The sequence below is a fragment of the Erythrolamprus reginae genome, chromosome 1 (assembly GCF_031021105.1).
Source record: "Erythrolamprus reginae isolate rEryReg1 chromosome 1, rEryReg1.hap1, whole genome shotgun sequence".
NCBI lineage: Eukaryota > Metazoa > Chordata > Lepidosauria > Squamata > Dipsadidae > Erythrolamprus > Erythrolamprus reginae.
Window position 1 is genome coordinate 159,693,253 of NC_091950.1, and position 17,247 is coordinate 159,710,499.

At 42.9% G+C, this 17,247-nt stretch overlaps 1 protein-coding gene across 1 annotated transcript in view; it reads left to right on the forward strand.

Moving 5' to 3' along the window:
• The first annotated feature begins 482 nt into the window (after positions 1-482).
• LOC139168050 (kalirin-like) overlaps positions 483-17,247 on the forward strand; it is a 408,535-nt gene continuing 391,770 nt past the window's right edge. The window contains exon 1 of the mRNA XM_070753397.1: positions 483-1,068. Within this exon, the coding sequence (XP_070609498.1) occupies positions 996-1,068 (73 nt within the window). The 5' untranslated portion in view covers positions 483-995. The remainder of the gene's footprint in view (positions 1,069-17,247) is intronic.

Below are 17,247 nucleotides of genomic sequence, written 5' to 3' on the forward strand. Positions count from 1 at the left end.
AAGAGGAAGCCCCTCAGTCGCTTGGCCTCCCTCAGTAAACGCACCCCACACACACCCTTTCGCCTTTCCCGCGCTTCTTTCCCCTACTCCTCTCAGGAAGTCCTGCCAAAGCCGCTCGCAACAACAATTGAGCCTTCAAAAGAAGCGAGAGGGGCTCGGCGTTGTGTGTGTGTGTGTGTGTGTGTGTGTGTGTATGTGTAAATCCCCTTCGGCAATAAGCCGGCGGCGGCGACAGGGCTCCGCAAACGTGGAGCTGTCATCTCTTCCACCGCCCACCTCCGGTGGGTTTGGCTCGGGTGGGCTTCGCTTTTCTGGCGGGGGGAGGCGTGGAGAAGGGGGGGTCTGAGGGAAAGAGTCCCGCGGGGACGGGTGGGGGCCGTGCGTGTGCTTGTCCAGCGGAGGAGACCGCCGGCACGAACTGACTTGGGAGGCGGCTGGTGGGCGAGGGGGACGTCCAAAGCAAAGCCGGTCTGAACAATAGAGAGAGAAAGGAGGGAGGCGGGGTGGCGGCGGCAGCGGGCGGACGGGCAGAGCCGGAGCAAAGGAGGGCGGCTGCCGCCGCCGCCGCTACCGCTGAAAGAGGTTGGGTTGCGGTGGGTGTGTGCGGTCTGAGCGTTGCGTGCGCGTGTTGTGTGCGCACGCCCTTTTTTTTTTTTTTTTTTTTGGAAAAACCGGCGGAGAGGGACCCCCTGCCACCCTCCGCCGGGGTTTGTTGGCGGCGGCAGCAGCTCCCGGCAGACACTGTGGCAAAGGATGGGAAGTGCCGAAGCGGACTGCTGAAGAAGACGCCTCCCTCCCTCCCTTCTGGGGGGGCGCGCGCGCGCGCGGGCGCGTGGCTCCTCTCTCTCTCTCTCTCTCTCTCTCTCAATCCCCGTCTGCCTATCTATCTTTCTCTCTCTCTCTCCCCTCTCCTCTCTGCTTCCACTCACTGGATATTACCCAGACGCCGCCGCCGCCGTTCCTGCTCGCCGGCCCCTTTCGCCTAGCGCCCAGCCATGAACCCCGCCGAAGGGGCAGCGGAGGAAGGAGCGGTCCCGGATTCGGAGGTGGACGCCTTTTTCCGAACAGGTAGGGGGAAAAAAACCGCTTGGAGGGACGGCAGGCGGCGCGGCCAGAGGGGCTGGCTGGGTGGGTGTGCTGACAGGAGGCTGCCAGCGCCCAAGCGAGAGACCCGGTGGCGAGGTGTCGCCTTGTTGCGGGGAACGGTTTGGCGTGGCGGCGTGCGTGAGAGGTTCTTTGTTACGGGGGGAGTGTGTGTGTGTGTGTGTGTGTGTGTGTGTTTAGGAAAGAGAAAGAGAGAGAAGCTGAGGGCTTCCTAATTGGGGGGAGCCTCCTCCGTGGACTCACGCCTCCTTCCCATCCTCCGTCTCATCTCCCGCCCTGTATTGTTTTCCTCGGTCTTTACGAGCATAGTAATAATACTATTATTAAATATTATTGTCATATACAATATCATAATAAAAAAATCGTCATAAGAACCCCGCAACTTCGTCTTTCCTTCTCTCTCTTTCTCTCTTTCCCCCCCTCACGCCCCCCAAATCTGGCACTGGGCAAAACGTCTTCTCCCTGCCCAACGTTGGTTTTGTGTGTGTGTATGAGGGAGACGAGCTTTGGTGTGCTTTTACCGCGGAAGGATGGGGTGTGTGTGTGTGTTGGGCGAGGTGGGAGGGAGAGAAGAGAGAACAAACTGTTGGCTTGCCCATCAGTGGTCGTAGGCAAAAGGATGGATGCTGTGTTCGATTTTCCTTTCTTTGCGTGTTGCCTTCCCATCTATGGTGTGTGTGTGCGCGGTTTGTGGTCTCTTGTGTTTTCCTAGCTGTTGGGGAACACTTACGACTATTTATTTATTTATTTAAAAAGAAGAGGGTTTGGCTTTCCGCTCGGGCGGTCTTCGATCGCGTTTGTACAACCGAGAGAAAGGCGGCTTGTTTTGGGGGTTGCTTTTTCGAGTGTCTCCAAGGTTGCGCGCTGCTACTCGCGTTGTCTCACCTTGCTGACTTTTAGGCACGAAAGTCGAACGAAATGGGAGTGTGTGTGAGTGTGAAACGCCGCTGTGTGATGGTGTAACGTTTTTCGCCTTTCTGGGGAAAGGCTGGCTTTGCTGAACGCATCTTCTACTAAGCTGGTGGTGTGGAGAGATCGGGTCTGGTGATGGAGCTAGAGGCTTAGATATTAGCCAACTTCGAGCTCTTTTTACTACGATGTGGCACGGGTTACCTTACGCCGGGGTTTGTAAAGAGGAATAAGACTTGTGGGCGGGGAAGAAGATCCTCCGTGACTGCAATTTACTAGGGGAAGAATGTCTTCACTGAGTACAATTTGCTAGTGTGTAACAGAGATGGCATTAACTCTCAGCAATTAACACAGTTGTAAATACACTCCTGCCTCTTTTTCAACCTATCTTACTGCTCTGTAGGGGATGGTAATATCATGTGTTTTAAAATACAGGGCCGTACAAGCATTTAGTAACTGTTCAAAGTTACAACGATGGTGGAGGGGGGGGGAGTGTCTTTTGCCAATGGTTATGTGACCCAAATTTGGGCATTTGGCAACTGGCATGTATTTACAATGATTTTCGAAGTCATATGCGCCCTCCAACAAGCAGGATCAATGGAGGAAGCTGAATGTGCTTCAGGATTCACTGTGCTTTGCTTAATGGCTGTTGGCAAAGAGAGAGAGAGAGAGAGAGAGAGAGAGAGAGAGAGAGAGAGAGAGAGAGAGAGAGAGAGAGAAAGAGAAAGAGAAAGAGAAAGAGAAAGAAAGAAAATTGAATCAGGAATTAAGAACCACATCCACATCACGTAAAGACAGAAATTTTGGACCCAATTGTGGCTGTAAATTGAGGAGGTGCCTGTAGCTTCCATGTTTCCAGTTACCTTAGGTTAGCTTTGCCAGAATTCCAGTAGAACTCTGTGGGATTTTAACAATGTCTCCTGGGAAGGGAAGGTTTTTCTTGCTGTGAACTTTACAGTCAGGCCTTTGAGAAGGTCAACATAAAGGGCATGACAGGGGGAACTTGTGTTTGCTCCTTAATTCTGACACCCACAATAGAAGTGTGAATTCAAGTACCTTCATTTCTCTAAAAGGGCTTGTGAATTGTGCCTGTAAATGCAAGAGGGAGTTTGTTTTCCATTGGTGTTCACAGTCTAACAGAAGTGTAAGAAATGTTCTTCCTTCAGTGTCTTCCTGACCCTGTAACAGAATTTCCCCCAAAGTGGGGAAGTAGTCCAGGCAGTTGTCATTAAGGAGTGCAAAGTATCTGTTACTTTCTTTAGAGGGAGGCTTGACCTTTCTACATGGGGGGTTGTTTTTTTTACTCCTATGGTGTCAGCCTGCTTTGCTTTTCCAGCTGCTTTGCTTTTCATCTTAAATTCAACCCTGATCATCTGCCCCATCCAAGGTCCTTGCAGTCACACCAGACACTCACATTTTACCCCCACAACTTTTCAAGAAATTTATTCATGTTGGTCTTCCCTTCTTAGTCCCCTGCCAAAGAAGGTTGCAGAATCTGCTTTGATCTCTGAATATAAGTATAATAAGATATGACAGTGCTTGTATCTCATGAACTTCTTGGAGCTGAATGATATTTTCTTATTGAAACCTTAACAGGGAAACTAGCAAACCAGTTGTAGACTTTTCGCAGCTTTCTGGAGTATAAAGGGACTATGTATAGTAAAAAGGATACCTTTTAATTTTTACAAATCTTTCCAAACTCAATATCTTTAATTCTTTCTTTTTATCTTGTTTTCTTTTGTTTAAATTCTTTGTTGCTATTTGTTTACTTTGAAAGCTAATTTCTGAACTCTTTTTTGAAGTAATAATCTATGAGGCATTTATGACCCAAATAGAATTTCAGTACTGAAATAATCTTGTTCATAAATTAGATTAGGAGACCTGTGGATTCAGTGTATGTGTGGTTTTGGCATTCAGATTCATTCAAAGAAATATTTGGCACACTGTAGGGAAGTAGTGATTGTGTTCCAGGCAGGAATTTATTATTAAGTCATAAACACAAACCTCCGGTTTGGGGTTCGGGGGGTGCTGGGAAGCCCCCCAGGCCGGCTGCGACCTTTTAAAACAGCCGCGCCGCTTCCCAGCTGTCTCCTGAAGCCGAACGGCAAAGCCGAACTTCCGTGTTCGGCTTCGAGAGACAGCTGGGAAGCGGCGCGGCTGTTTTAAAAGGTGACAGCCGGGCTGGGGGGCTTCCCAGCAACCTCCCGAACCGAACCCGAGGTTCAGAAAATTTTTGCCTCTTCTTATGAACTTTGTTCGAGTTACGAACCGGCGTTCGGGAGGCTTCTGGGAAGCCCCGCCGCCCGGCTGTCACCTTTTAAAACAGCCGCGCGGCTTCCCAGCAGTCTCCGAATGCCAGTTCGTAACTCGAAAAAAGTTCGTAAGAAGAGGCAAAATTTTTCTGAACCCCGGGTTCGTATCACGAGTTGTTCGTAAGACGAGGGGTTCGTATCTTGAGGTACCACTGTACTGATAGATGTTAGGGAAAGGGACAGAGTAGAAGAGAATGAGTAATTTGTTCAAAGATCATACCATAGTGAAGAAAACTTTATAAACAGTTTAACGCCCTAGTTCAGGGATGTCAAGCACAACCCTGATGGAGGCCACATCAGGGTTGTGTTTGACCCCGGAGGGCCATGTATGTGTGTGTAGGGGCCCCTGGGCCCTGGTGGCCATGGCTGTGGTGACCGTGGGTGTGTCTATGGTGGGTGTGACATGGGACCACACCTCCACACACATGGTTTTACACACTCATAAAATAGAAAGACATAAATTTTGGTGATTTTGTTTTTTAATACTTACTTGTTCTACTTGATCACCTTATAAGAGAGAGACCAGATCGTTGAGACTCTAAAAAGAGTGTAGAGAAGAGCAACAAAGATGATTAGAGGACTGGAGGCTAAAACATATGAAGAACGGTTGCAGGAATTGGGTATGTCTAGTTTAATGAAAAGAAGGACTAGGGGAGACATGATAGCAGTGTTCCAATATCTCAGGGGTTGCCACAAAGAAGGAGTCAGGCTATTCTCCAAAGCACCTGAGGGTAGGACAAGAAGCAATGGGTGAATACTGAACAAGGAGTGAAGCAACTTAGAACTAAGGAGAAATTTCCTGACAGCTAGAACAATTGATCAGTGGAACGGCTTGCCTCCAAAAGTTGTGAGTGCTCCAACACTGGAAATTTCTCCAACTTTGGAGGAGCCATCATTCAGATTGGGATGTCCTCATCCAATCAGAATAAGGACCAAGTCTGCTAGATTTATTTGCTGGACCCACCCCCTGGATTCCAGATTTACTTGGTCCTCAGTCTGGATGCATGTGGTTATCAGTCTTCCTTCCTGAATTTGGCTCCTTTTTGTGAGTAGAAGAATTTTTAGTAGATTTTAAATTTCCCTTCAGTACTTCTTTATTTAAAATTATACTGGGTCTCAAAATTAACAAGAGAAACAGCCAAGACTAGCAACTGATCCTGGGATCTGGCTGCAGCCTTTGTTAGCAGCAGGAGAGGGGAAGTAAGGGCATTGACTGCCCAAGCTTGCCCTGGTCTGCCAGGAACCATTCGTTCCCAGATCCAAACCCTGGGGAAGTCGAGAAGGCATTGGCCATAGGGGCTTGCCCTGGTCTGCTTCTGGAAAGCGCCCAGGCTCTCCATTACCTAATCACAGGCATTGGCCATCAGAGCTTGCCCTGGTCTGTCTTGGAAAGCATATTCTGGCAAAGCGGCAGCAAGCAAGGACTTCAAAGGGGGAGCCGGGGGAGCGGAAAACTTATTAATATAGGTTATAGTAGCAGAAGCCTACAAGACTGCAAGGTAAAATATTTTACGTTTTCTCCCTTTTACAATCTTCTGAGTCAAGGACGGCCTCCTGCAGCACTCTGGAGGTCAAAAACCATGTGTGGAGCTGCCCACATTCCATTTTTGCTAGCAGAGGCACTGCGGGCTAGTCCTTTCCAGTCTCACAGGCCAGATCTAAGCACACCACGGGCTAGACCCAGCCTGTAGGCCTTGAATTTGACGCCACTTCCCTAAGTGAATGAAAAAGATGATGGTGAATGTGATTTCACCGAAACGTCGCATAAACATGCAAAATATTACACAGGGCAAAACCCGAACTCAGAACAATCTACATATATATATATATATATATATATATATATATATATATATATATATACATACATACATACATACATACATACATACATACATACATAATACATTAGAAGAGGTCTTCTCAGAGCTTTTTTTTAGTCACAGACTAAGTTCACAACATTGCATTAATATGATAATATGGTTTCTTATTTGGCTTTGTTTGCTATGTGAATGTACACATTAGGGTCTATTCTAGGGAAACCAGACCACAATATCTTGTTTGATAAATGGTTTAAAATCTCTAGTTCAGTGTCATGTGTGAAATCAGTCATAACTTACCAATTATTTTGAAGAATTCAATGTATTTGACAGTGGTATGAATCCAGGAAATACAGATTGCCCTCAAAGATACCTGTGGATTGTCTATTCTTGAATGGATGGCCCAAACAAACAAATTTTTTAAAAATCCAAATTAGAACTTTTGCTTCTTCTCATCTCAGCTTCAAGACCTAGTAAATCTTCTAAAAGAAGAAGGACAAGTTGCAAAGATCCAGAAAAATACATTTTTCCTACAGGGAATTTGGGATTTGTAGCATCAGTCTCAATTCATACAAAAATAGAATCCCTCTTGGACTGCCTTCCACAACATCCAGTAAGATTTGACAGATGGCATGTGCTAGGCCCATCTTTAAAACAGCATTATCTGATAGGACCTAGCCAATATCCTTCTGCTTTTTATCCCAGCTGTTAGGTTAGAATGTTTGAGCTGCAGTGGAAATTTTATAAACATGCTTTGTGTGCTTTATTATCCCCTATTGTTTCTTACTATCTTGTACATTACTCTAAATTGCTATGAGTTGACTGGCTTAGAAATCAGATTTTTAAATAAATGCATACATTTAGTGGAGCATTTTCTTGCTCCAAGGTATGTTATTGGCGCCAGGAAAAAGGAGGTGTCCATAGCTTTCAGCATGAAAGGGAGACTAATTTTGATTATCTGACTTGCAGAGCTATGTGAGAAAAAGACAGGCGTCTCTATCAGATGCAAAGAGTGGCTAGTATGCAGAGACTAAACACCATAGAGATAGAGTGGCTAGAGTGGCTTTTAAAATATTTGTTATTTGCCAAAAGGTGTTACCAAAGTCCTTCTAATTACCTGCAGAATATTTGTTTACCTTACTTTGGTCCTACTCCATTGATTAATATGATAATATATTCCTTTTGTATGTGTGTATCTTTGAGTCAGAGCCTGGGGCCTGCCTGAAGTAGTCTTGGTAGTTTTGTTGGAAGACTTTCAGAAGTGCCTTTACCCTTACTTTTTTCTTTTGACTGAGATAAAGTGAGTAGCCCATGTCATTCAACTGGCTTTGTGCCCCAAAATGGATAGCACTCATGGTCTTCTGATTTCTACCTAGAACAGGGATGGTGAACCTATGGCACGGGTGCCACAGGTGGCACGCAGAGCCCTGTCTGCTGGCACTGGAGCCATTGCCCTAGCTCAACTCCAATGTGCATGTGTGTGCTGGCCAGCTAATTTTTGGCTCACACAGAGGCTCTGAGAGGCCATTTTTGGCTTCCGGAGAGCCTCCAAGGGGATGGGGGAGGGCGTTTTTACCCTCTCCTGGCTCCAGGGAAGCCTTTGGAGCCTGGGGAGGGCAAAACACAAGCCTACTGGGCCCATCAGAAGTTGGGAAACAGGCCATTTCCAGCCTCCAGAGGACCTCATGGGAGCAGAGGAAGCTGTTTTCAGCCTCCCAAGGCATTGAATTATGGGCGTGGGCACTTGTGCATGTCCGATGGTATGCGTATACGCTTTTTCGGCACCCAAGGGAAAAAAGGTTCGCCATCACTGACCTAGAACCTTAGCCACTATACCAAACTCTCCCTTAATATGTAATACGTCCAGCAATCAAGTACTGTAATATTCCACTGGTATGTTCACCAATGAATATTGATGGTTACTGTGGCCCTGTCTTTAACAGAGATCACCATTCTGCAAGGATGTTCTGAGAACCAAATTGAAGGGGCAGCTATGGTTGTTTTATAGTTTGTCAGATCCTCAGGTAATTAAAACATGAAATAGGCATGACAACTTGATAACATGTTATCCCGTCTATGTCAATTTTTGATGCTAGGGCACTTTGCATGCAGAGCCTGTTTTCTCTCATCAAAGCAGTTCTACTGGATGTCAAAATTTCCCATCATCTTCCATCTGATGCTACTCTGAAAAAGAGGTATCAGAGGTTTTCTGTATGCAAAGCAGATGGGTTCCATAAACTCCCTTGCCCTAAAATGCTATGTAGCGCCAATGTCATCGGCTCAGCTGAGTATAGACAATTGGAAACATAAGCATATTTAAGGCAGAAGAACATTGGTGGATGAGCAGATGACATTGGTAACAAAAACACCCACATGCCTTGGCAGCAATTGTAAAACAAAAACAAATATATCGCACAAGCAGGCTCCTATTACCTTGAGACTAATATGCTGTCAAATGCCTAGGTAGTTAGGAAAGACCTAACAGCACTGGGTGATAAATTAGCACTGAATGATCATGATATTACAGAGTCCATGAATACCATAGTAGTAATATTTATAGTACATTACAATATGGTACAGTAGGGGTTGCCTATACAGTGGTACCTTTACCTAAGAACGCCTCTACTTACAAACTTTTCTAGATAAGAACCGGGTGTTCAAGATTTTTTTGCCTCTTCTCAAGAACCATTTTCCACTTACAAACCCAAGGCTCCGAAACTTTAACCGGAAAAGGCAGGGAGAAGCCTCCGTGGGGCCTCTCTAGGAATCTCCTGGGAGGAAACAGGGCCTATACCCTCCCTGTGGTTTCCCCAATCACACACATTATTTGCTTTTACATTGATTCCTATGGGAAAAATTGCTTCTTCTTACAAACTTTTCTACTTAAGAACCTGGTCACGGAACAAATTCAATTTGTAAGTAGAGATACCACTGTGTGTGTGTGTGTGTGTGTGTGTGTGTCACACATGTTTTTGCTGAATTTTAATATATAATTTATATATATATATATATAAATTATAATTTATATATATAAATTATACAATAGCCCACCCTTCTCATACATGATTCTTGGCGGCTCACAATTAAAATGGAATTAAAACAGTAAAAGACAGCCAGAGTTTAAAATAAAAATAACATAAAAATAGCAACCAAGAGGACTCTCACTCAAGCAAGCCTTGACACAGACTCACTTATAGGTTTCAGGATCCCAGGCTCAATGGCAAAACCATATTTTTAGTATTTAGTGCTATGAAAGGCAAGCAAGGCGGAACAAGCCTAATTTCTGGAGGGATAGTATTCCAATGTCAGCCTTCCTAGATGGATCAGATAGAAATAGATAAGCTAAGCTAATTTTACTTTATTTTAAAGTTACATTAACAGAATCTTGCAAGTCTTGAAAGTATAAATCTCCCACTGTCTCTTTTTGCAGTCTGATAAATTGTGTCAGATATTCTTTCTCTGCCTGTAATGCAGCCGCATTTTTATCTATTGTTCCCTAAGCAGCACCTCTGTCCCTCAAGCTCATTCCCACATACAGTTTCATCCAGAGGGTGAGCACCAACACAAACAAGGATCGCCTTCTTTATCCCGAAAGATAATCTCTCTCCCTGATAGGATTTGGAGAAGGCCTCTCCTGCAGATCTAACAGGACAAGTAGATACAGTGTTCCCTCGATTTTCACGGTTTCGAACTTCGTGAAAAGTCTATACCAGGTTTTTCAAAAATATTAATTAAAAAACATTTCGCAGGTTTTTTCCATATACCATGATTTTTCCCGCCCGATGACATCATGTGTCATCACCAAACTTTCGTCCGCCTTTAATAAATATATTTTAAAATATACTTTAATAAATAAACATGGTGAGTAATAATCTAAATGGTTGCTAAGGGAATGGGAAATTGCAATTTAGGGTTTTAAAGTGTTAAGGGAAGGCTTGCGATACTGTTCATAGCCAAAAATACTGTATTTACTTCCGCATCTCTACTTCGTGGAAATTCGACTTTCGCGGGCGGTCTCAGAATGCATCCCCCCGTGAAAATTGAGGGAACACTGTACTATTAGGGGAGAAATGGTCCCATAAGTAACCTGGCCCCAAGCCATGTCAGGCTTTAAAGCAGTGGTTCCCAACCATTTTTTTTGCCCATGCCCCACCTAAGCATCTGTAAAATCCTGATGCCCCCCCCCGTGTCATATACTTCTTACTATTCAGAAAGTAAACTCCAGTCATGTAGAGGAAGCCTAAAAGGACACTAACTTGGTTTAAAGAAGGTTCCCATTGCCCCTATTAAAAATCAAATTTCCCCTTCTGTGGGGCGTAGGCCCCACATTGAGAACCAGGGCTTTAAAGGGATCCAGCAGCACTTTGAATTGTCTCCACAAACATACAAGTGGCCAATATAGCACATGGAGTAGAGATGTCATATGTGCTGAACGACTTGCACACACATAGCTTCATGATTGAAATGGTATACAGGATGATTGGCCGAATGAACAAATGAATGAACAAATTAAATAAAATGTTAATACAGCTTCATTTATGTAGAAATTATCCCTGATTTGTCTCTCTCCTGGAGCTCTGAACTTTGGTGCCATAACTACTTTGCAAGATACAAAACCCCATTCTTCAGATCTTTAATGGAGAAACGTTTTATTCCTGGCTTGTGTGACTTCCTCTAAGTTGCTTTGAGATGCCTCTCTCCTGGTGTGCACTTCTGAAGCATTGTGATGCATGTACACAAACGGACAGACAGACAGACAGGAGGAGCTTATAAGGCAGCTGCCCAAATCTGGAAATAGCAGTGGCTGCTTTAATGGATTTCCTTTGTAAGCCCTTTCATACGTTGCGAAGAGCCTCTTGCATACAGCCAGATGATCATTCTAGAGTGTAGGTTTTGCTTTGTCTGCCTTGCTTCTATCAGGTTTAATTCTATGCTGATTTTATTCTTGAATTTGGTTCCACTGAGTCAGGGCTTGATTCAACTATGATTTGTTGGTCAAATTGCCTGGTTAATGTATTGTGAATAGTGATGGGCGAACCCAACGGTGTTCGGGTTTGGCAAGTTCGGACGAACTTTACGCAAAATTCAGCCGAACCTCAACTGAACCCGAACGGGGAATCCCACCAAGAGATTCTGGGGGCGGAGCTTTGATGTCATGTATACCGGCAGGTTGCTAAGGACGCCAAGGGGATCACTTCCTGGATTCCATGGAATCCAGGAAGTGATCACCTTGGCGTCCTTAGCAACCTGCCGGTGATGTCAAAGCTCCGAACGCCGAACGCGACCCCGAACTTTGCCCGAAGTTTCAAAAAATTTTGCATTCATGTTCGGCATACCGAACACCGCAAAATTCGGTACGGACCCGAATTGTGCGGGTTCGGTTCGCCCATCACTAATTGTGAAGCCATAAGTCATTCTTTACAAATCGGAATTGCTAACCAGAATTTAACCAGCCACATTATGGATTTTTTAAATCAGCACATAGATATTTAAAAAAATAAACCGATTAAATCTAAACAGGTCACTCCCATTTTTAATAAGTTTTTAAGTCTCTAAAAATAATATTTATTCATTTGAGTTCTTAGAGTACTTTTATTTGAGCCTTATATTATTAATGTCAATATTGTTTCCACTGAAAATTGGTACTAGTCTTTCATCAGTTTCTTCCTGAAAACAAACAAACAGAATGTTTTGTCCTAAGTTTAATATTTGTAACAGAACATGCCAGAATAATACAATACAAGTGCACAAATGACAAGAAAAGGGAACTATTTTATCAGTGCAATGTAAGATGTGTTTCATTTCTATGATGATTGTTAGGTGCCTGTAGGACGTTTTATGACCAGGCATTATTTTGAACGACAGAATGGAAAACATTCTCTTTATTTTATATACAGACATGAATTGTTTTCTTTTAATTATTTTCTTCTTTCTTTCATTTTTTTTGTTACCAATCAGGGTTGAAATTCAGGGTTATAATTTTACTGATATTATTCACATAGGGACAAGTGATTGGCAGTTCTATTACTAAATAAGTTGGAAAAGAATGATTGGCAAGGGATTGAGCTGTTTGATCGATACAACATCTTGAAATTGTGTCTGTTGAGAAGGATTCCTCGAGGCTGAAGAACTCTGAAGCTCTTAATAAGTCATAGATGTTGATTCAATACTGTGCTTGTCTCTGGTGATGAGTCCTGAACTTCAGGATGTCTTGATATCTGTGCTTTCAGACTCCGTAATTGATCAGGTCAGCTTTCATGATATGCGCTAATCAATGAGTCTGAGGTCCAGAAGAGAGAGTAATATTTCGGCTATGAATCTCTGTGTCAACTTTAACATTATTGCAGCCTTCTCTGCCTGCATTGCAAATCAGATGCAGATGCACACGGCACATTGATAAATAGAGTTGAAAGCTTCAGTGATTTGTTTGCTGTCAGATGGGCACTGAGCTCAGTAACAGTCTGCCCACATTTCCAGTGAATTAAAGGCTATGCAGACATGACGATGCTTCCTTGTCTGTTAACGTGGTAGAAAGCAACTTTGGTGGGTTGAATGTAGAGAACCATGCACCAAATGTTCTTCCCTTCCTTACCTGCAAAACTCTGAAGTATTCTTCAAGGAAAATAATTGTCTTTGTTCATTAGGAGTGTGAAAGTATCTCAGGGCACGAATTTGTCTTTCCCTGGTTGCATGTGAGACAACACCTTTATAAAAGCAAATCATGCACTCTGGTGATTGGGAGCCTGGAAAAAAAACAGGATTCCCAATTGTGTGGAAGAATTCTCTGCACAAAACAGGCACTCAACACGGGTTGCCTGTTGGTTCCTTCTTCTGTAAGTTTTCCCTCCGCGAATGCAAACCATAACAAGCATTTTTTTAAAGCTTCTAAATTCAGTTCTCAGAATTTGCAAATCCACCATAGGCAAATTCTTTCTGAAACGGTTTGGCAGCCCTAAATGTAGTTATTTTGATGGTATATCAACTTTCAAATTTTGACTGGAGGAAGCAGACAGTTATTGAATATGTAATCTCCAACACATTTGATCCAGTGTCTCTACAAATAGGCTTCATCTTAAACCTGGGAAAAAGACTGGACTTATATATTAGGAAAGAAAATGCTTGATTCGGTTTTTACACCTGATATGTCTTAGATATACATGCTTATTCAATTCCCAATAGTTGCCTGCCCAGGAATCTAAAAGAACTAAAATGTAAAGCCTTGCTTTTTTGTTTTTAAGGGGGCAGACACTAAACACTTTTGCCTCATCCACATGCCCCCAATTCATTTAGTTCATTCTTCTTTCGTGTCCACTTAGAATCCTGCTTCCTTGTCCTATGTTCTTCTAGTTCTTCACTTCCCCATCCTGTGGTGTCCCTGGTGTTCTCTCTAATTTTTCTGTCTTCTTCCTTTGCTCAAGGTTGATTCAGCCTTCTGTCCTTCCCAGGCTGGCAAAATGAGGACCCAGATTGTTGGGGGCAATATGATGATTCTGTAAAACCGCTTAGGGAGGGCTGAAAAGAACTATGAAGCAGTATATAAGTCTATATACAGTATAAGGCTACAAGAATGGTGGAAGGTCTTAAGCATAAAACGTATCAGGAAAGACTTAATGAACTCAATCTGTATAGTTTGGAGGACAGAAGGAAAAGGGGGGACATGAGTGAAACATTTAAATATGTTAAAGGGTTAAATAAGGTCCAGGAGGGAAGTGTTTTTAATAGGAAAGTGAACACAAGAACAAGGGAACACAATCTGAAGTTAGTTGGGGGAAAGATCAAAAGCAACATGAGAAAATATTATTTCACTGAAAGAGTAGTAGATCCTTGGAACAAACTTCCAGCAGACGTGGTTGGTAAATCCACAGTAACTGAATTTAAACATGCCTGGGATAAACATATATCCATTGTAAGATACAATACAGGAAACAGTATAAGGGCAGACTAGATGGACCATGAGGTCTTTTTCTGCCGTCAGTATTCTATGTTTCTATTAAATGCAGAGTCTGCCTTCCCTCCCTGAACTAAAGATAGTTTATTCAGGTAGTTTCCCCTCATTTCATTCTCATCACAATGATCCTGCGAGGTCGGCTGGATGGAAAGAGAGTGACTGATCCTATGATTTGTGCTAGAGCGGAAGCTTGAACCTGGCTCCCTGTCCAATCCCCACCCAGCAGTTTAGCTACTACATCATTAGCTTTTATAATAATCCACAAAACACAGCAAGGATAGAAAAGCATGAAAAGCCAAAATGAGCCCTCGGTGATTAAAATTAAATGGCAATTGAGTCAAATACTTAAAAAAAAACAGATAAAAGGAAAAGGCGTGTCTTCAAAATAATCAGAAAACACAGACACCAATCTCCTTCTCATATGTTTAACTGGGTCAAGCTTGTGCCTTATATGAACACCCTAACCCAATCCTCAACAGGATTAGTTTAAACTCCCAACAACTCCAGGGCTATATGGGGCTAAGCTAAGTATTTCAGCCAGTCACACTGTTCAAATACATTTGAAATGATTAAGAAAGCTTAATTCCCTCTTGAGCTAATGAACTAGTGATGGGTATTCTGTGATCTTTGCTTCATTCATGGGTGGATGGGAGAGTAGAAAGAAAAGTGTGGACACTATATCACTCACTCACGTGCACCTCGGTCAGCCAACCTTTTCTGCAGTGGCTGTAGGCCTAGAAAATGGCTGCTGTCCTATTAATTGAGATGAGGATAATGTGCTGCTGGCGGAAAGGGATAAATCTTTAGCATGGAAAGAACCAATTTTATCATCCATGCTGTGTGAACATAGCTACTGAGAAAGATGCCTGATCTCTTAAAACAGGAGTTTCGTGTGTTTCTTATATCCAAAAATCTGTCTTTGTATCTTGACAGGAATCAGGCAAGCCTCTAAAGGCAATTAAGTTTGCAATAACTTAATTAATACCAGAATAAATGTTTTGTGCAAACACTTTAGGCCAGTCTATATTGTAGCAAAAAGAAAAAAAAAGATTAGTTTTGTCCCCAATCACTGAGGTTTTTTGGGGGGAGGGTTCATCCCATCAACTGTGCAAAGGTACTATAACCTCATAGGTAGCTTAGGGTACTGCAGTGAAGTCTCAGGAGCACTGTCGGAATTTTAAATAGTTTCAGAGGAAATAGAGTGATACTAGTCAAAGGGTGTAAGTAAAAAAATTACTAGATACTAATAATGATCCAATACATTCTGGGAACCTCTGTTTACCCTTGCGGCATTTCTATAGTCCTACCTAATTAGTCACCCAGGAAATTAAGTGAATAAAAAAGCAAGATTCCCACAGAGTGGGCCTTCTCCGGGTCCCGTCAACTAAACAATGTCGTTTGGCGGGGCCCAGGGGAAGAGCCTTCTCTGTGGCGGCCCCGGACCTCTGGAACCAACTCCCCCCAGAGATTAGAATTGCCCGCACCGTCCTCACCTTTCGTAAGCTCCTTAAAACCCACCTCTGCCGTCAGGCATGGGGGAAGTGAGATACTCTTTCCCCCTAGGCCTTTACAATTTATGCATGGTATGTTTGCTTGTATGTATGATTAGTTTTACAATAAGGGAATTTTAGTTGTTTTAGTATTGGATGTACATGCTGTTTTTTATTGTTGTTGTTAGCCGCCCCGAGTCTACGGAGAGGGGCGGCATACAAATCCAATAAATAAATAAAATAAATAAATAAATAAGAGTGAGTGAGTGAGTGTCTACTATGGGATTCATTGGGAGAGTACTGGCAGCAATCTCTATGCCAGGACTGTCAAACTCGTGGCCCACAGGCTGGATGTGTCACGTGACACCACCCTGACGATGCAAGTTTGACATCCTTGGTCTATGCTATCTTAGCACTAGTAAACTACAACATTCAAGATAAGCCTACTTTTGCTAGCCAGCTAATGAGTAAGATGCTATTAAGCTTGCTTCTAACAAAGAAGCAACGCTTTGCCTATCCTTTCTTGGCCCCAAAGCTCATAAGCTATTAAACACCTCCAGGAGGAAGTGGGTGATGATAGGGTTGCTTAAAATGGCAACCATTCACAGATTCTGTAACTGAATGTTGCTAGAAACTTCAATAGGGATATTTGACTCCATTAAGTGGCTGACCAGGTTAAATGTAAATTTATTGAGAAGACATAATGGTTTGTCTGAAAAGTGCCCCAAGGACAAGCTGGAGACATTTAGGATTTGTCTCTATGACAAGACTATATCCTGCTTTAAACAGCAGGTTTTATCATGATGGATTGGTATTATTGTCTAAAAACATACGGAGGGCCACATTTTCTATTCAGGAATCAGGGAGAGGTTCCTGGTAAACTTTCAGAAAAGATTCCTATTCTAGATTCCTATCCTGACAGTATCTTAATTCAGACAAAGACCTGTCCCCATGGTTTTTGTCAATGGATAGATAGATGTTTATCTCCTGATAAAAAAGAGATTGTATCTATTGCCCTTTCAAATGAGCTCTGGAAATTAAGTTGAGTTAGTTTGGATCTGCTTTTGGTTCAGGAGTGACAGCACATCCCACTTTCGAGGAATGTTCCTTCCGTTTCTGGGTCTAAAGTTTACAGAAACTGTCTTTAAAATGGGACATGAAAATCAGGCTCATATTCTCTCTTTACAGTAGGCATGGAGTTTGGCTTTTATTTTGTTACTGAAACAAAACTACTTGTAATTAGGTACACAGAGAGTTTTTTGATCACATTATGCTTCACTGAGGATAATGAAAAGGAATTATCTTCATTTTAATAGTAGCAATTGGTAGGTTGAAGTGCCTGGTCATTTCTATAATAGAAATTATTTTGTGGGGGTCATATGTCCTTAGTAAAGAGGAACAGGCTTTGCTGCTTGGTGGGAGGCAATGATTGTTCCTCTAATTTGATTGAGAAAGTTGGTTGAATGGGAATGACTGCTTTTTATGGCTTGGGTTTTTAGATTTTATATTTAATTAATTGGATCTAAAATGTTATACTGTACATTGTTTTATTTTAAGTTGCAAGCCACCCTGAGTCCAATGAATGAGTGAATGAACGAACGAACAAACAAACAAACAAACAAACAAACAAGAAAGAAGATCAGCAGGATATTCAGACATTACTT